Source organism: Chenopodium album, chromosome 19 (genome assembly GCF_948465745.1).
Source record: "Chenopodium album chromosome 19, dcCheAlbu1.1, whole genome shotgun sequence".
In the NCBI taxonomy this organism is placed as follows: Eukaryota; Viridiplantae; Streptophyta; class Magnoliopsida; order Caryophyllales; family Amaranthaceae; genus Chenopodium; species Chenopodium album.
In genome coordinates, this window is record NC_137852.1 from 5,538,202 (window position 1) to 5,558,625 (window position 20,424).

Sequence of the window (20,424 nt, forward strand, 5' to 3'; positions counted from 1 at the left end):
GTGGTTATAAGTTACAGAACCAGGTAATTATTCATAAATTGTGGTTAATTAGTTCACCAATTGAACACCCTAACCCCTAATTGAAATCGTAAAACCCTAATTTCAACTACATTACCATAATCCCCAAAATCGCAACCACAAACCCTAACAGAAATTGATACCCCCAAAAAACAAAGATTATGATGAAGAAAACATACCAGCCTTTTCGGAATCAAAGTCATGTTGCAGCAACCACAGCTAATTGTTGATTAAATTTGATTAGGAGGAGAGAGATGAAGATTTGTGGAATTTTTGGGCGAAAAATAGTGACTGAGAAGTAAGAATCGAGTTAGGAAAAATAAATAGGAGGGAAATGGGAGGGGAAGGTAACTGGTGAGCCCTACGTGACGTCATATGGCAGTTAAAAGGGGAGAAGGTGGTAAGTTTTAGTGTTTTGCAAAAGAGAAGGTGGTAATTTTCAAAAAAAAAAATACAAGGTGGTAATTGCTAAAATGACCAAAGTAGAAGGTGGTAATTGTCAAAATTTCCTAAAAACAATGACACAAAAATTAGATTTTACTCCATACCAACCAACTAGTCTCCATGTAATATGCCTTCAAGAGTTAAAGGTATCCACAAAAAAAAAAAAAAAAAAAAAAAAAAAAAAATCTTCTTTTAAGTTTGAATAGTAAACGTAGAAAAACATTGAGTTCCAGAGTAAACATATGAATCAAAAACCAAGAACTTCTCTGCTACAATACTCTAAATGAGCCTCAAATTTCAATTCCCAGGAAATCCTAATTAGCACTACCAATCCTTAATTAATTTTTCTTCTGAAGATAATTCAATCAACCATGCTTATTCATCCTAAACTTCTCCCTTCATTTTTCTTACTGCTCCTCGTCCTCTTACCATTCGCTACCTCTTACCAATCGTACCATCCAAAAGACCATTATTTAATCAAATTTGGCCTTCCTAAATCCTCCACCAAACCCAGCGGCCATACATGGCAAAGTGACGAAGATTTTCTCGTTGCTCCACCATCCGCCGTAGCTGCTAGCACATCAGCTACGGCGGTGGGAGTGAATCCACCATATGACAAGGCCAGAATATTTAGAGACAGTGTCACCTATTCCATCCACGTCTCTTCTTCAGGGCCTAAACTCGTCCGCCTCTACTTATACCCACCAACCTTGACAATCTATAATAACCCTTTTATTGACACCGAAAAATCTTCCCTCAATCTCCTAATAAATGGATTCCAAGTACTACGCAACTTCAGCGCATACCTTGTTGCTTCCAACGCTAAAGCCAACCGAAATACCACTGCGCAAGTAAGTAATGGCCTTGTGAGGGAGATCTACGTCACAGTGGAAGAATTACGAGATCAGAATAAAAATTCTATCAACTTAACCTTCTCTCCAAGCAGTCCTAATGGGTTCGGGTTCATCAACGGCGTAGAGATTATATCTGTGCCTGAGGGGCTGTATATTAACCGGTCATCGGTTAACCAGCAAATTCCTTACCTTCAAGGTGGTCTTTACAATTATCTGGGAAATTATGATTTTCCGAGCTCTTTAGCTATGGAAAATGTTATACGGTTGAATGTTGGTGGACACACTGTGGAACCTTCTGAGGATACTGGGATTGACCGGACTTGGTACAATGACGATAACTTTGTGCGGTAACTACTTCTCTTTCTCCTATACTGTAATTATACGATTTTTTTTTTTAAATAAAGTGTTATAATTTGACAACACATTAGCGAACATGAAATTTTTACCTTAAGACCTTTACCAATCATAAGGTATTGTTATACAAAAGTAGTTTATTGAGGAAGTCCCAGTTAATCAATTTGGTAAACAAAATTTGTTTATCAAATAGCAAAATGGTAAATAAAACAACATAAATGCACAGTCATCATGACATTTTCGTAAATATATCAACAACAGCGGGACCCATATTTAATAAAAAGTTGTTGATTTATTTACAATTGTGCCATTTGATAAACAAATTTTGTTAATCAAATTGATAAACTTGAATTTTCCCGTTTATAATTTGGTAATGTTATGTTACAACATTAAATATTTTTCTTGTGTTATTGATTCACAGTTCTTATAACGGCACCCCAAGCCACACAGTTATCTTCAATAATAGTAAAGTTATCCCTAATTACACAGTAATAGCGCCTTCTCTTGTCTACGGCACAATGAGGACAATGGGACCATATTATAAAAGCGTAAAGCAGAACATGACATGGGAGTTCGAGGTTGATAATGGATTTAATTATCTGGTCAGACTCCATTTTTGTGAGTTAGACCCTAGCTTCAACGGTATTAACCTAAGATTGTTCTCTATATACATCAACAATCAAATGGCCTGGCAGGAAATGAATGTCCTTGTTGTTGCTGGCGGCTTGTACATTCCAATACATAGAGATTTTGTATTTCTTGTCAATGAAACTAGTAGCTGGAGCAGAGTTCTTCTCTCGGTGACCCTTATACCCGATTATAAAACATAGTAAGTTCTTCGTTCTATTTCATCTTTTTTCAACAAACAATTAATAAAATGAACAAGTACGCAACTAATCTATACATGTGTAAATTTCCCCATACTTTCTGTGTCTATCTAAGCTAAGCGAGTAGATTAAAATAGACAAGTTAAACGAATTTGTTTGTTAATATAATTTAGTATATGTACAACATATGTTTACAACGGTTGCATGTCAAAATTTCTTGTACAACTATTTTGAAGGATTATGCCTTGCTAAAATTGCTACATATTTTAATTTTAAATTAAAAAAAATCTGAGTATTTAAAAGTATTTACTTCAATTTCTGACTGAAGCAATTTTAATTTGCAAAACTTGATATCCTTGATAATCTGTGTTGCATTTAGCTATGACGATGCGTTGCTCAATGGGCTAGAGATTTTCAAGTTGAACTCAACAAATGGTTCGCTTGCTGCACCAAATCCTGCTCCCCCCAAAAGTATTATACAAGCTCCTATTAGTACACAAACACCGGGAAAATCAAAAAAATTGCCTCTACTCATCGGAAGCATCCTTGGAGCGACTCTAGTTTCACTTTCGATATTTGTATGTTGTATCATCAATGATCGAAGGAATAAGAAGCAAAAATTCGTGAGTACAACCACCACGGAGAAGAGTAGCAAGTTAAAGTGGATATTACCATTATTTGATTCTGCCGGCTCCACGGCAACTACAGCTAGTGTGGCTTCTAAACTGCCGTCTGATCTTTGCCGGTATTTCACATTAGCCCAAATTAAGGCCGCCACTTGTGATTTCGACAAAGACCTTATTATAGGAACTGGTGGGTTTGGAAAAGTTTACAAGGGTACTATCGATGGTGAAACCACTACTGTGGCTATCAAGCGCCTTAACTCGACATCGAAGCAAGGAGCTCGTGAGTTCCAAACTGAGATCGAGATGTTGTCGAGGCTACGACATGTGCACTTGGTGTCCTTGATTGGATACTGTGAAGACTTTGGTGAGATGATCCTCGTATACGAGTACATGCCAAATGGCACTCTACGAGATCAGTTGTTGTATAAGCATAACCCTCAAATAAGTTACACATCATTGTCATGGAAGCAACGCCTAATGATTTGCTTAGGTTCAGCTCGTGGCCTACATTATCTCCATGCGGGTGCAAAACACCTTATCATCCACCGCGATGTTAAGTCTACCAACATCCTTCTCGATGAAAAGTGGACGGCCAAAGTCTCCGACTTTGGTCTCTCCAAGGTTGGACCTGACCATACTGATGCGGGTGCTACTTATGTTAGCACCGCAGTCAAAGGGAGTGCGGGGTACTTAGATCCTGAATACTATCGATGTCACCAACTGACGGAGAAATCCGATGTGTACTCCTTTGGAGTAGTCTTGTTTGAAGTTTTATGTGCTCGCGCTGCAGTGAACCCATCCCTTCCTAAAGAACAAGCAAATTTAGCAATATGGGCACGAAATCACTACAAAAAAGGAACCCTCCATACAATTGTAGACCCGAACCTCACGGGGCAGATTGCACCCGAGAGTTTAAGGAAGTTCGGAGAGATAGCTAACATGTGTGTACGTGATCGAGGGGTTGAGCGTCCCTCGATGGGAGACGTAGTGTGGGGGTTAGAGTTCGCGTTACAACTTCAAGAAACTGCCGAGAGTAACAACATTGCAAATGGTACACCAGATGAGAGTTTCGACCTAAGTAGCAATTATCTAAGTGCTCTTGATGTTGGTTTTATAGAAAATGATATATCGACAAACTCAGGAGATAACTTTTCTCAAACTAGTGTTGTCGAAGGTACTTCAAAGAAGTTAATGGACAGTAACAGTAAATCTACGACGACTTCATCTTCGGATTATCTTGCTGATTCCAAACCTGGTTCAGTCTTTTCTGAGATCATTGATCCGAAAGCAAGATGAATCTATTCCTTCTTTTCTTTTTACAAGAAACTATTTATGTTGCTGTATTATAAACAATTTTCATGTAATTTTTTATTTTTGCCTTTTAGCCTGGCTTCTTTCTGTATACTTGTATAAGAGATATATACATCTTTATTACAAATCACTTCATCCTTTGAGCAAAATATTTGTTCAGGAGTAGTAATCTTCTTCTAAGTTTTGGTTTAGGCATGCAATAACAAACATGTCTCCAAAGTAAGCTTTATATTCACCTAAATTCATTTATATGAAATTATCATAAACTATTTAAATTTTAAATTGAATTTCAGTAGCCAAAACCTTTGTAAAATTTTTTATTCCCTATCTTATCTGAGCTTATTTTTCTTAAAATAATTGCATAGAAATAAGGTGAAAAAAATTGATTCAAAAAAAAAAGGTGAAAGGAGTACTTAATCCTGCATTATCCTAACTTTGTTCGACTCACTTTTTGTTTTCATTAGTTATTCTAAATTCTACTCGCTTTTAGAGAGTAGCTTTCTTTGAGAGTGAAACTAATCAAGTGACTAGAAAAGTAGGAAATGAAGAAAAGTAAAAGAAAGCTAAGGTACATAGAATTATTAGAAATAGACAAACAAAGCAAGGACATAAAAGTAGAAGAGTCACAAGTAAATTTTAGAATTGTCCTACAAGTGGCTCAATATATACGAAGATCGATAGTGAAAGTGATGAATTGAAAGGGCGGTTTAAATTATTATAAAGACTCGGGAGTCAAGATCAACGAACCCATACAATTAGCCAGCTTTATAATAATGTTACCTTTTCTTGTCATTTCCATGTTCATATAAATAATGGTCCTCTTAGTTAGATATTATCACGAGTACGTTAAGTGGTGAAGAGCAAATGTTGAATTTTCTTCCTTACTATAAAACATGGTATTGAATTGATTGATTATTTGATTGTAACGTTACACTTACTAGCATAGTGATTGTATGTAGGACCATATACCAATTCCAAAAAAAAAAAAAAAAAATTGAAAATTTGAGTCGAATTCACGATAAATCCAATAAATCTGACAATATTATTACAATATATGACATTAATATTCTAACATCTGACATTAATAATCTAATATATGACATTAGATTATTAAGATATTAATATCAGATTATATATTATTATTGTTAGATGTATTAGACACGCAAAAGCTTCTCATTGCAAAAAAATGATCATGGAATTGTCTTGAATAACCTACGCAATATAAAACTCTATCATATAAATTTTCATAAATCTATCTTAAAATATCACTAAAATATATTATTATCCTAAATTTAATATCATAAGATTTATGGAGTATATGGAAAATATATCACAAATTCACTATAATATATTTTCCTATATTCGTAACAAATAGTTAATGGTCGTTGTACTTGCTAACTTACAACATGAAATTGTTTGACACATTGAGCAAGACAATTATTCATTAACTTGTACGACTGGAGTTATATACTACAAATCTAAAATATTTTAGAGAAAGTGAGATACTTCCCTTATTTCTCTAATATTGCAACATGGAGACAGGTACAAATTTTATGAAGAGAAATATGTGAAAAAGGACTTTTAAGTGGTCAAATTTTTGTAAAAGGACCTTTTAAGTGAAAATGTATTATGTTTTAGGGGTACTTGGGAGAGTTTTCTTGGTGGTCAACACTGGAGCTCCGCCATTGACTGTCAAGTGAGTTAAAAATTAAAAAAAAAATTATAAAAAAATTATTTTCCCCCTCAATTTTCCTTCCTTTCTCAAACTACCGTATCTGTTGATTATGTTCCGCAAGGCTTGATTGCCTTGACGGAGATCAATGTTTCTTGATTAATTCTAATAATTACGCTCGCCGAGCCTTGCCCTTTAAAAAAAATGTCACTTTTATTGACCAAAATCATTGATTTTTAATTTTTAAGCCTTTGGGCTGATTGACCCACAATTCAAAAGCCCAGTTCAGGGGTGTATTGGACTTTGTTTGAATAAATTGGGCCTTTAGTTAAATAGAGAAAAAATAAAAATAAAAGCTCTGTTAAGCACGCTAGTTTAATAAGACACAAACGCTAGTACAGTAGTCAGTAGGTGAAATTGAAACTACTAGTGAGGTAAGTTGACAAGCAACCTAATTATATACTTCATATATTGTTTTGTAAAATTATTTTCTTAAGTAGATGAAAATTTATATGGGGATAAAACTTGTGTATTGGTGAAATGAGAAGCCATGTCATAAGGACAGCATTCTTCATGTAAAATACTTTGTATGAAACAGGCTCATCCTTTCATTACCTAACCTCTACGAAGATCACGCAACTTCAAATTTATATAGCTTCAATTTTTTTTGTTTTTACCAAAGTTTGAAGTTCAACATCCTGTTGTAGAACAAGCAAAAGAACAAAATAATATCATACTCGATACTTAAAATCTTAGAACTTAGGGCAATCATAGGAAACGAAGAAAATAAGATTGAGCTGAGCCGATAAACAACATAGGCATGTCAAATCATAATAATAAATCAAACAAATATATGTAAATAGCGTAAACAAAGATTACGTTTTTTTTGGGTTTTAGTTAAAATATCTAATTGTAAAACTAACGCGTGTAAAATTATTTCAATTTATACTACTATATAAAATAATTACTTTTTCTAATCATAGCTTATACTCCCTGCATTCAAGTAATATGGAGCATTTTCCACATCTTGGATGATGTGTTGCTGCATAGTATAAAATATATTTCCAATTATTTAAGTTGAATCAATGAAATGGAAATCTTGCTATACATTCCTAAGAATCTAACGAACCCACCCTCTCATATGGGTCCTAGGCCCTCACCCGCATATGATCGAAGCCAGCCCATCACACCCGCAAATCAGGGCTGCCACGTGTGATTTCGACGACAATAATGTGATCATAGGAAAGGGTGGACCCGCTATGTGAACTGTTAAACGTCGCTCTCATTTTACATACTAACGCTCGCTTTTTGACATGGAAGGACGATATTGCCCTTTGTGTAAGTTGTAGTGTATAATGGTGTAATACCATTCCCAACACTACCACATCCGACCCCGACCCACCACATCCAACCCCACCACCAAAAATTATTAAGCATTAGTGACGGGTATAGGACGATGGATGACGACAACATTCAGACACCGGACGCTTTGTCGAAGGATTCTGTAAGTCGTCGTACTTTTTTTTAAAAAAATTTGAAATAAAACATCCGCCTAAAAAATTAGGATCCACTTAAAATTTTTGGACGGATGTCATGGTTTTTTTTATTATTTTTTTTAATATTATTATTATTGTAATCTTTGCATATTATTAATCTTTGCATATTAGTAACTTTTATATATTATTAGAATCTTTGTATATTAGTAATCTTTGTATATTAGTAATCTTTGTATATTATTATTGTAATCTTTGTATTTTAGTAATCTTTGTATATTATTATTGTAATCTTTGTATATTAGTATGAGAGTGAAGTATGAGAGTTGTGAGTGTCGTGGAGTGAGTCGTGGGTATTTATTTGATAGGGATAAAAATGAAAAATCCTAAAAAATATGCGAGCGATGCCTAGTAAAAGGGGAGCGACGTTTAACAACCCCGGCTATTTATGCGAAGTGGTTGAACTACCATAGTACCATTGTGGCTATCAAACAACTTAACACTACTTCAAAACAAGGGGTTAATGCTAATGAGTTCAAAATGAGTTTGATCGAGATGCTCTAGAAACTACACCATGTACAACTTGGTGTCCTTGATCGGGTTATTTTTTGAGGAACATGGTTAAGTGTTGAGATGTACAACTTGGTGTCCTTGATAGGGTTATTTGTGAGTTAGGAACTTGGTGTCCTTAATAGAGTTATTTTAAAATGAGTTATTATTAAGAACTGTATTTAAATATAAGGAAATTTTGTATCTAATTAATGCTTATATGTAATTTTTAGGGCTGCATGTAGCATTTGCCTAGATAGAAATCATCTTATCTTGAAAATTCTCAGCAAACAAATCTATTTCCGAATAAGATCCAACATAATTACGTCTTTACTACACATATATTAGTAGACACTAGACAAATACAGATGAATTTAACAAATTAAAGTTCAACACTTAATTATGAGATCAGATCAACCAGCATTATTTCCCAAGGCCAGGCAATCACACCCACAGCCAAGCTTCTCACGCATCACCACCGTCCTAATACAATAAAACCGAGAGAGATAATACAGCATCGATGAGTCATCTATCTCATTAATGTGCATCATCCTGGGAAAAAAATCATAGTTAATTAGAAATTTAGAACATTCCATGTAAAGCTTTGTTCCAATTAAAATACCACACTAGAAATTTAAGCTATTTATATATAAAACAAAAATTAATTAATATAATGATTTACAAAAGGTTAAATGCGAGTATCACAACACTAAAAGGAGGGAGCAATGAAATATGATTATGTTTGATAGCCTCACCAGATCTTAGGCGAGTAGCACATAAGATAACATTTCACTTTAAAAAGAAAAAAAAAAAAAAAAAAAAAAAAAAAAATAGTGTGATGCTTTATCAATTTTTTTTCTTCTTCTTATGTAATCTTATTTTTTTTATTATTGTGAATGCTCTCAATATATAAACACGGTTTGAAATTGTCGGCAGACATGGATTTTTAAGTTTAATCCATATAAACTAGGATATCCATCTTTTTAAAAATAGGATATCTATTATCTGCACCATAATTTAATCTTACGAGACGACCTATTATAGGGTAGATCAGTAGGTGAGACTGTGAGAGTACATTTTAGTTAATGTTACTTCACTTGTACTTACATTAAAGAGAATGAATTTTCCATCACAAAAAACTTTTTAATTAACCACCATTCTTGAATTTCCTTACCAAATTAGAGAAATAGAGAATAACACTCTAATTAAATGTCAAAATATATAGACAATAAATCAGATAAACTTGTGATTAGTAAGGAACTAATGGGACATACAAATTTGAAATAACACACACTAATCAATTTCATGAAATAACAATATTATTAATATTGAAAATAATGGAGTACATTATATATGTAATAATGAAGAAAACAAGAACTTACCCAAAACTAAGTTAATGCATTATTTGACATCGCGACTACATGAATGTGCTTGGCACTCTCGATTACCATTTCCTTGTTGAAGACAGCCGTTGTTGGTGGTAAAACCGCGCTTTCCAGGTTTTATATATTTCTTCGGATTTTTGCTCCCCATAGAGGCTGTGCCAGCACAGTCACCAGCTTCTGCAGTACCATAGCTGATTAGTAGAACAACAAGAAGAACACACATCATCTTCATCGACGGCATTTTTTTATATCTTATATCTCTCACCTCTCTTTCGCTGTAATATATATGGACTACTCCACAACTTAATTGGTCATATTACCATCAACGTATATCTATATATATACTCGAGTAAAGATTTTATTTTATTTTAAAAGGGAATAACATGGTTATGCCCCCTTCCGGCCCCCTATATCCTTCTTTAAAAAAATTAAAGTAATACGGAGTATAATCCTTCTATGTAATTCCTCCGTTTTTTAATAGTTGCAACACACACTTGTTCACGATATTTAAGAAAAGTGGAATTTACATAATGTAATATACTAGGGTGAGAGGTTTTTGGAGTATAATTTATTGGGTCATGTGCTTTAAATAAGAGAAATAAATAGTACTCGTACAACTTTTTTCCTAAAAATCTGTCCATTTATAGTTTGTTGCAAGTATTGTGACATTTTCATTTTAAAAAAGTGCTGTAAGTATTAAAAAACGGAGAAAGTATTATTTTTTTGAAAGTTTATTTTTAGTTGACACGTTAATTGTATTTGTGTTTATCATTTATACTGTCACTTTCTGGGACCCAATTGTGTTCAATAAATTTCTTTTTACCTATCTCTCTTTTCTGTAAAGCAAATTAGAAGTGCTTTTGTAAACTAAATATATAAATAAATAAAAACTCCCTCTATCCCTAAATTACATTCCTATTTCTAGAATTTATTCCTCACATAATAGAGATAAATATGAATGCAATTTAGGTACGGAAAGAGTACAGATTAAAAGAGCATCCATCATACATGTATATTATTCCTTTTTTTTATTTTTTTTCGAAGAGACAGTCTAACGATTTGTTGTAGCCGTAATGATGATTCTCATCTGATTCGCCTGAACGCATTTGAAAACTTGACAACCGTTGCGATCCCGAACAAATCTTTACCAAAGAATTGACAATAGGGCAAAAAGATATTACCTTTTTGATAAACCCTAACACACAAACAAACCCTAAACGAACATAAACAAACAACTAAACTAACAAAAACTAACGAATTCACCATAGGGAGACACTCCACTATAGGGAGACGAACGAACATCTACACTACTTGTGTAGATATATTGAAATCTAAATAGCAAAACTAAAGATTAACTTATTGCACTTAAAAAAAAAAAGGGGGAAAATAAAAAAAAACTCATAAACGAATTAGCAGTAGTTGCTTGTAAATGTTGAAGTCTCATCCTTGAAAAGTCATCCGAGTCAAGTTCCAAACTAAAGTCTTCAATATAATCAACCTAAGTCATCAATATACTATATAATCTTCCAAAATCCATACACATACCAATACATTTAGCAACAAAATTTCAAAAAATGAACACAATTTACATCTTTTTAATCATAAACCTTATAGCAATTTCTTCAGCATTATCATCTCTTGTTAAACAACCACTGTTTATAAGCTGTGGCATCCGTAAGTCTACTACTGTCGTCAACTCTGACGCGGACAACCGTGTGTGGAAGAGCGACGACGATCCCGATTTCGCTCCTCCTAACATAAACACCATCTCCACCACCGCCAGGAACACCAGCCAGCAAGGTCATCTGTATGACACGGCTCGATTATTCCGATCACCACTTACCTACACCTTCCAGCTCTCCCCTGGCCCCAAATTCTTACGCTTGTATTTTACAACATTGACTTGTTACAACAACATCCATTACTCCGAATTCTTTGTTTCTCTAAGAGCAAACCAACACATCATCCTCTTGAATAACTTTAGCTCTTTTCTTAACTCCCCAAATGATATTAATACACAACGAATTATAATGGAATTCCACGTTGTAACCGTCGAAAACCACCTCAACTTAACCTTTACTCCAGGAGATGGAGGTCAATATGGCTTTATAAATGCCATTGAAATAGTCCCAATTCCTCAAGGGCTATATGTTAATCTTACAAAAACGACGTCGTTGAGATACCTCTCTAATCCTGGCATAGGATACACTCCACATAATTAGGGCTGTACACCGGTCCAAAACCGGACCGGACCTGGACCGGACCTGTTGAGACCGGGACCTGAATCAAGATTTTTTAAGGACCGGAGACCGGACCTGATTTGACAGGTCCGGTTCCGGGTCAGACCTGAACAATCAGGTCCGGTCCCGGTTTTGGACCGGATAGACCTGAATCACCTTATAGATTTAAAAAAAAAAAAAAAATTCCAAATTCACAAATTGAATAAATATCAATGTATTCTACTCCGTATTATACATTTAATACTTGTAAATATTACTATAGTATCAACAATCAAAATTCAGTAAAAAATTTTCTCAAAAAAAAAAAAAAAAAAAATTCAGTAAAATTTGAACCCAAATTAAGAGAATAAAATTTAAATTACAAATCTAATTTGAAACTTACCGTAAGAAGACTAAGCATATAAGCCTAAACTTTAATTCTAATTAAAATGAACAAATCCAAAAAAAAAAAAATTGAATAATCTAGAATTGTAATCAGTTACGGGGACTAATGGTGGATCTCGCCTCTCGTAATGGACCCTTGGACGGTCACGCGCTAGAGCTTGTGGTGACCGATCGAATGACCGCAGTGGGAGGGCCGAATGTGAAGAGGTGGGGCTGGGTCGCGTGTTGGACTGGTGGGTCGACGGTGCAGCAGTGACAGCTCTGGTGCTTGACGTCGCAGTGGGTTGACGGTGGTGCAGCCGGCGGCAGCAACCTTGCCAGTTTGTGTGGGTGGAGAGAGATTATAGAGAATGATTGAGAATTAAGAGAGAGAGAAAGGAGGAAGGAAATGAGAAATTAGAAGTGACGGTTATGACTCTATGAGTGTTGCATTTAGGGTTTAGTAGGATATTAAGGGAATGCTGAACTTTTTTACAAAATAGAGCTTAAAACCGGTCTTCAGGTCCGGACCTGAAACCCCCGGGTTTGACCCGGACCGGACCTGAAAACCGGAATCCATGTTTTTTACAGACCGGGACCGGACCTGAATTTACCGGTCCGGTTCCGGTCCGGTCTAAACAGGTCCGGATCAGGTCGGGTTTCAGGTCCGGTCTAACTTATGTACACCCCTACACATAATACCACCGCGTTGCAAACTCTTTACCGTCTGAACGTTGGTGGCGTTTATATTAGCCCTAACGATGACTCTTGCAGCATGTGGCGCACGTGGTGCAAAGACGGAAATTACCTCGTCCCGGGAGAATTGAAAGGAGGAAAGGAGGGTGGGCTCTTATATGGGACCGAGCCGGAGGTTTACCACACGTTGATCTCTGCATGTGTTGCACCAAACTTGGTGTATGCTACGGAGAGGATAATGGGTGACTATTTAATAGAAATGAAGTTGAGAAATAATCTAAGTTGGAGCTTTGAAGTAGATCCCGGGTTCGATTACCTGGTAAGACTCCATTTATGTCAAAGGAATCTTGATATAAGGAGTAATATGGAATTGTTCAACGTGTACATCGATGGTCTAGTGGCGGATAAAGGCCTCGATGTTTTTGCGTTGTCAGGGGGTGTTGGGGTTGCTATGTTTAACGATTATGTCATACGAGTCGATGGTGGTGGTGGTCGTGGTGCCGGGAATGGAACCAAAGTTGCTTTAAGGCTTGATCTGCAACCTTGGAATTATTCGTAAGTAATTTACATTTTATTGTGTTCAATTAACTTTTTTTTTGATAGAGCATATATAGCAGTATGATTAAATTAAGTTTATTGGCTTATAATTATTGTCCAAATCCTATTATCATCTACATAACACGTTTGGTGGATCCGTAACCTAATTATATTGTATCATTGCATATTGTGTTTAATTTTTTTGTAGGAGTGTCATAGACGTCTTTTTGAATGGTTTGGAGATCATGAAGTTTAGTGAATCAAATGGGCAAGGCGTGTCGAATCTAGCAGCTCCTAACCCACCAAAAGCACCACAACTGTCGAGTCCTCCAACAACAATACATAGAAAAGAATCAAACCGCCGTTCCCTTCTGATAATAGGCGTCGCAATTGGTGGCACGGTTTTTATCTCTCTTTTCTTAATTGCTTGCTTGATTGTCTATAAACGAAGGGCAAAGAAAGAAAAAAACATGGACACAAACACCGCAAGCAAGAATAAGTGGGCCCCAATTTCGTTTGATTTAGGGTCTGCGACAACTAGCACCATGAGTTCATCCTTGCCGTCTGACCTCTGTCGCCATTTCACGTTCATCCAAATCAGGGTTGCCACTCGTGATTTCGACGAGGACTTGGTCATAGGCAGGGGTGGCTTTGGAAAGGTCTACAAGGGTTTGATAGATGGTGGAGCTACCAAAGTGGCTATCAAACGACTTAATTCTACTTCTAAACAAGGGGTTCGAGAGTTTCGAACTGAGATCGAGATGCTCTCAAGACTACGCCACGTACACTTGGTGTCCTTGATAGGGTATTGTGAAGAAGAGGGTGAAATGATCCTAGTTTACGAGTACATGCCACAAGGCACCCTTCGAGATCATTTGTTCTACAAATCTCCAGAGAAAATCGACAACAATAACAACTCTTCATTATCATGGAAGCAACGCCTTATGGTTTGCGTAGGATCAGCTCGTGGCCTACACTACCTTCACGCGGGTGCAAATCAACTTATTATCCACCGCGATGTCAAGTCTACCAACATCCTCCTTGATGACAAGTGGACGGCCAAAGTCTCCGACTTTGGCCTCTCAAAGGTTGGACCTGACCATACTAATAAAGCCGGTACCACTCATGTTAGCACCGCAGTCAAAGGGAGTGTAGGGTACTTGGATCCCGAATACTATCAACGAAACCAATTAACTGAGAAGTCCGATGTGTACTCCTTTGGAGTAGTCTTGTTTGAAGTTTTATGTGCTCGCGCTGCAGTGAACCCAACCCTTCCCAAAGAACAAGCAAACTTAGCAATATGGGCACGAAGTCACTACAAAAAAGGAACCCTCCATACAATTGTAGACCCGAACCTAAGAGGGCAGATTGCACCCGAAAGTCTAAGGAAGTTCGGTGACATAGCTAACATGTGTGTTCGTGATCGAGGTATTGAGCGTCCCTCGATGGGAGACGTGGTGTGGGGGTTAGAATTCGCGTTACAACTTCAAGAAACTGCGGAGGATAACAACATTGCAAATGGTACACCAGATGAAAGTTTTGATATAAGTAATAATTATTTAAGTGCTATCGATGCTGGTTTTACAGATTATGATACATCGTCAAATTTGGGAACAAACTTTTCTCAAACTAGTGTTGTCGAAGGTACTACAAAGAAGCATATAGACAGTAGTAAATCTACGACGAGTTCATCTTCGGAATATCTTACCAAGCTTGGTTAAGTCTTTTCTGAGATCATTGATCCGAGGACAACAAGATGAATCGATCTATTGTATCTTTTATTATTACAAGAAATTATTTGTTTTACTGTATTTTAAACAAATTCATGTAATTTTTAATTTTTGCTGTTTAGCCTTGGTTTGATTGCTTGTATACTTGTAAGAGATGCAACTAGCATCATTAAAATCACTTCAATTCATGGAGTATAGGAATGTTGTTTTAAGGCTTGGCAAATTAGGCAATAACAATACATGTGATGCATCCTATAAGGCTATAAGCTACACTACATCAGTATATCTGATTTGTCTCTAATGGCATTCTATACTTCTAATTTCTATTCACCTAACTTCATTTAGATGGAATTATCTGAAAATATCAAAAATGATTGTAAATTGAATTCCGGTAACCAAGCCTTTGTACTTGTAAGTTTTTTTCCCTTATCTAAACTGAGCTAATTTTTCATTAAAAGAATTGCATAAAAAGGAGGTGAAAAACAGCCCTTCAGGGAAAAAAAAAAAAAAAGGGTGAAAAAGAAGCTTAATTAGTCTTTGGTATGTGTATATTAGTCTTTTTAACCCGACCTATCTTTTTCTTTTTAAAAGAAACCAAATAACATCCTTTCAACACTAACTTTTTTTTTTTTTAAAAGTAAAGCTAATCAAGTGACTAGAAAAGTAGTAAATTAAATAAAGAAAAGTAAAATTAAAGGAGCAAAGAACTTGACAAACAAAGCAAGGACATAAAGGTAGAAGAGTCACAATATATATATATATATATATATATATATATACACACATAGATATGTTGGATTCCGGGAAAAATCCTCGATTTGAATTGTGTATTATTGATCAATATATATAAAGTTTTACAAGACTCGTAATCCTAGTACAATAAGGATACAGAAAATATACAAATATTATTATCCTAATCTACAAAAAATATTATTATAACTATAATATCTATCACACCCCCGCAGTCATAGCGGGAGGAAGTTGTACGCTAAGACTTAAAATCCAAAAATAATTCTCGTGGTAGGCCTTTCGTGAAAATGTCCGCAAACCGATAGCTAGAAAAACATGTAGAACCCGAACTTGTCCCAAAGCAATATTTTCTCGAACAAAATGAATATCCATCTCCACATGCTTGGTGCGTTGGTGTTGAACCGGGTTAATAGAAAGGTAGATAATACTGACATTATCACAATAAACAATAGTAGCATGTTGAAGAGGACAATGTAACTCAAGTAAAAGATTATGAAGCCAACATGCCTCAGAGACAACATTTGCGATACCTCGATATTCTGCTTTATTTGCACTTGATATATATAAAGTATGTTGATGCTTAGATGACCAAGAAACGAGGTTGTCCCCAAGAAAGTAGCCATAACCCGATGTGGAACGACGGGTATCGGGATAACCTCCCCAATCAGCGTCGGTGTAAGTAGTCAAACAATGAGAAGCAGATGCATATAAATGTAAGTCATGATCAATGGTACCCGGAACATAACGCAGAATGCATTTCAATGCATCATAATGAGATTCGGGGATGATGCATAAAAAGACACACTTGTTGTATCGCATAGGCACGCAATATCGTCCGGTGAAAGTGAGATATTGAAGAGCACTAGCTAAATTGCGATACAAAGTAGGATCCCGAAAAGGTGGTCCTACATCTGCACTTAGTTGATTTAGTGTCAACTGAGGTACCTATAGGTTTACAAAATACTGAGAGTGCTGAATTGAAAGGACAGTTTAAATTATTATAACGAGTCAAGACTCAAGAGTCAAGATCAACGCCATCAACCCATACAATTAGCCAGCTTTATAATTATTTACTTTTTTCTTTTCAGTTCCATGTTCGTGTAAATGATGGTCCTCTAGTTAGATATTAATCATATTATCAAGAGTACGTTAAGTGGTGGAGAGCAAATTCCATGCAAATGTTGAACTTTAATTTCTTCCTCACTATAAAAACATGTTATTGAATTGATTGATTAATTATAACGTAAAGCGTTACACTCACTAGCATGATGACTGTATGTATGGCCATATACCAAGTTGCAAAAAAGGTGATCATGTAATTATCTTGAATAGTAAAAGGTCGTCGTCCTTGGTAACCTTTTTTTTTTTTTTTTTTTTTTTTTTTGAAAGCTGGTAACTTTAATTTAATGGTTAAACTTTAAACTGTTTGCCATATTGAGAGACAATTATTCAGTAACTTGTATGATTGGAGCATGCAATGGACCCATACAATTTCGTGAAAGTTTTACATTGCATGTGAAATTGTGAATTGCTTTATATTATTGGAGAAGATGGAACAAGTATATGAACTTTTTCTACGAGTATAACCACTAAGTATTAAGGTAGATCGTACTACATGTGTGATGTTACTCCGATCCGTATTTGTTAACAAAATGAATATGACTAAGGGCCTGTTCATATTTACTGAACTGAACTGAACTGATTGGAGCTGAACTGAACTGAACTGAACTGATTGGAACTGTACTGAACTGAATTGAGCTGAAATGAATATTTTATGTGAGAGGGAAATTAAGAGCTGAACTGAACTGAATTGATTGGAACTGAACTGAACTGATTGGAGCTGAACTGAACTGAACTGAACTGAAATTAAGTAAATGTGAACAGGCCCTAAAACCGAAGATTATGTATGCATGTGGCCGATCTGATCTCTTTTAATACGAAGTAATAATATAGGCAATTTTAGTGGTTTTAATGTTTTATCCAAGCCATGAGAATGAGCACTAAAGAGGGTTACCTATAAAATTACATCATAGCCTTTTGTACTACTGAAAATCTTATTAGTACTATTAATATATATTTTTTTCAAGTACTACTTAAAGTGTCTTTTGTACTACTGAAATCATATATAGTACTTTGAGAATGTTCATTAGTACTATATTGTCTTTCAGAAGTACTCTTAAAATATCATTATTTACAAAATTGTCATTATTATGTATTTGTTTGTGTTTAACTGTGAGACCTTACGAAACACTCTATGTTCTTATATTGGTTATATGATGTCTAAAGGGGCCAATATATAATCATGTATGAAAATTTTACACTACACCCCGGTGTAGCTTCTGCTACCTACACCCCCCCTCCCCAAGGGACGTCATTTTGAACATATAATATTTCAAAACTGAACATATTTTATTAATATTTATAAATGAACATACAATTATTTATAATTGAACATTTAATTAAGGAGCATTATTATTATAGATGAAAAATGTGTAAAATTTATAATTTTGTACTTATTATTGAAAATTTTTGAAGGTAGCACACACTCCTTATTGTAATTGTAAGAATCATTTCCATGAAAACTACAATATAGCACACACTCTTATTGAAATTCCTTATTAAATTTGTTAAAAATAACTAAGGGCCTGTTCTCTTACGTTGAAATTCAGTTCAGTTCAGTTCAGTTCAGCTGAGTTCAGTTCAGTTCAGTTCAGCTCCTAATTTCCTTCTCTTATAAAATATTCATTTCAGTTCAGTTCAGTTCAGTTCAATTCAGTTCAGTTCAGTTCAGTTCAGTTCAGCTGAGTTCAGTCAATGAGAACAGGCCCTAATTCATGATATAATTGGGTGCTTTAATTAGTAGTATAAAATGAACTTTTAAGTATATGCACATATTCATTTTAAAGTTAATGCATTTACTTGTTGATCATGATAAGAACGAAAATGAACATTTATCAATACGTAAATTAACATTTATATATAATGAAAATGAACATTTATCAATACGTAAATTAACATTTATCATCTATTAAAATGTGAATGACGTTATACTAACATATAAATGAACATTTAACAAAATGAAAATGAACATTCATAAAAATAAAATAAATTAAAGAAATAATAATAATAAAAAAATAACTACGAACTATAATCTTTGTTTCTCTTCTCTGAAACGGTTTCCTTCGCTCTGCAAACAAAATTGAAGAATGTACAGATATAATTTATTAGTTCTTCAATAAAAATTGCTAAGATTATAGTATAATACTTACATTGATTTACATTACTATAAATGTAAATGAACATTATGAATATCATATATGATCAAAAGATTTCATAGTATGCATAAGTCAGTTTCTCAACACACATGAATGAATATTTATGCATTTCATAAATGTGCATAACGTATCATAAAATGAACATTTTTTATTTTAGCACATAAAGTCAAATATAAACTCAAATAGATTCAAATATGCAAATGAACATATATAATTCAGTTTATGTTCATATATTACCTCGGAATTGTAGAAATGTTAACATCTATACCATAAGTTTTAATATCTTTTAAAAGTTCTTGATCTACAATAGGAGATTTTTACAATGACTATGTAGTAATATATAAATAAATATTTGTATTAATCATTTATTAACATGTGAATGATTGTATACTAATATATAAATGAACATTTATCAAAATGAAAATGAACATTTATAATAAAAAAAACCACTACGAACTAATTTAATTAATGCTTATTTTTCTCCAGATTTTTTTTGATGTTCTTCTCTGAAGCTATTTCCTTCATACTGCAATAAAAAAAAATGAAATACTTCATACTCAAAATTCAAAATGTACTTGTTCAAATTACTAGTTTTAAAACTAAAAATAGTAAATGTTCCTGTAACACAATTGCAACAATAAATTATAAAAATTAGGGTTCATACTCTTTTTCGAATTAAATATGAACAAAATCACTTACTCCTTTGAATTTCGACCTTGATATGTTGAAATATGTAGCAGTTGAACAGCTTTTTTGGATAATTTGTCGCAAAGTTTGTTGAAAATTTTGGATTAGAAAATGCTGAAAATGGGTGTAGAGAGAGAAAATGCAGTAAATGGGTGAGGAGAGAGAAAGTGAAAAAAGATAAATGGTGGTTTGATTTTTACTGTACAATTGTAGAAAGTGGGTATATGAGGGAGATTGTTAAACATTTAGAGGGTGGTGTAGGGTGTGGTACCTACACTAGGGTCTAGTGTATACCAATTAAATCATGTATCCTTTAAATTGCTAGGAATGGGCCTGATGATAAGACACAAAACATGCTAAGAGGATAAAAGTCCATTAACATTAAAGATTTGTGAACAATGTACAAAAATGAAAAGAAAAAACTTCTCCCTTCCTTCAGAAATCAAAACTTTTTTTTTTTTTTTTGTTTTTTTGACGGGCTTCAGAAATCAAAACATAAGAACAATATAACACCATTAATCCCATTTGGGCCATCAATTGGGCTTCAATTTTCATTATTAATAATATTGGACCATTATATTCCTATTTGCATGCCCTATAATAACACGGCCCA

The 20,424-nt window shown here is 34.5% G+C and overlaps 1 protein-coding gene, 1 long non-coding RNA gene and 1 pseudogene across 3 annotated transcripts; 2 read left to right on the top strand and 1 right to left on the bottom strand.

Annotated features, from left to right (window-relative positions):
• Positions 1-642: 642 nt before the first annotated feature.
• Positions 643-4,564, top strand: LOC145595361 (receptor-like protein kinase FERONIA). Its single transcript, XM_081651759.1, has 3 exons — positions 643-1,663; positions 2,092-2,499; positions 2,877-4,564. The coding sequence occupies exons 1-3, from the start codon at positions 834-836 to the stop codon at positions 4,417-4,419; spliced, it is 2,781 nt and encodes a 926-aa protein (XP_081507885.1). The 5' UTR covers positions 643-833; the 3' UTR covers positions 4,420-4,564.
• A 3,864-nt stretch (positions 4,565-8,428) lies between these two features.
• Positions 8,429-9,830, bottom strand: LOC145595866 (uncharacterized). Its single transcript, XR_014103027.1, has 2 exons — positions 9,531-9,830; positions 8,429-8,700 (listed from the first exon to the last, which is right to left on the bottom strand). It is a non-coding gene; the product is annotated as an uncharacterized LOC145595866 (long non-coding RNA).
• Positions 9,831-11,107: 1,277 nt separating this feature from the next.
• On the top strand, positions 11,108-15,129 carry LOC145593869 (receptor-like protein kinase FERONIA pseudogene; annotated as a pseudogene). The gene is made up of 3 exons (XR_014102808.1): positions 11,108-11,752; positions 12,831-13,387; positions 13,578-15,129. The product of XR_014102808.1 is annotated as a receptor-like protein kinase FERONIA pseudogene (transcript).
• The last annotated feature ends 5,295 nt before the right edge of the window (positions 15,130-20,424 follow it).

Coding starts and splice junctions, on each gene's coding strand:
- LOC145595361 (XM_081651759.1), top strand. CDS start 834: ATGCTTATTCATCCTAAACTTCTCCCTTCATTTTTCTTACTGCTCCTC. Junction 1,664..2,091: donor AATGACGATAACTTTGTGCG/GTAACTACTTCT, acceptor ATTGATTCACAG/TTCTTATAACGGCACCCCAA. Junction 2,500..2,876: donor ATACCCGATTATAAAACATA/GTAAGTTCTTCG, acceptor TGTTGCATTTAG/CTATGACGATGCGTTGCTCA.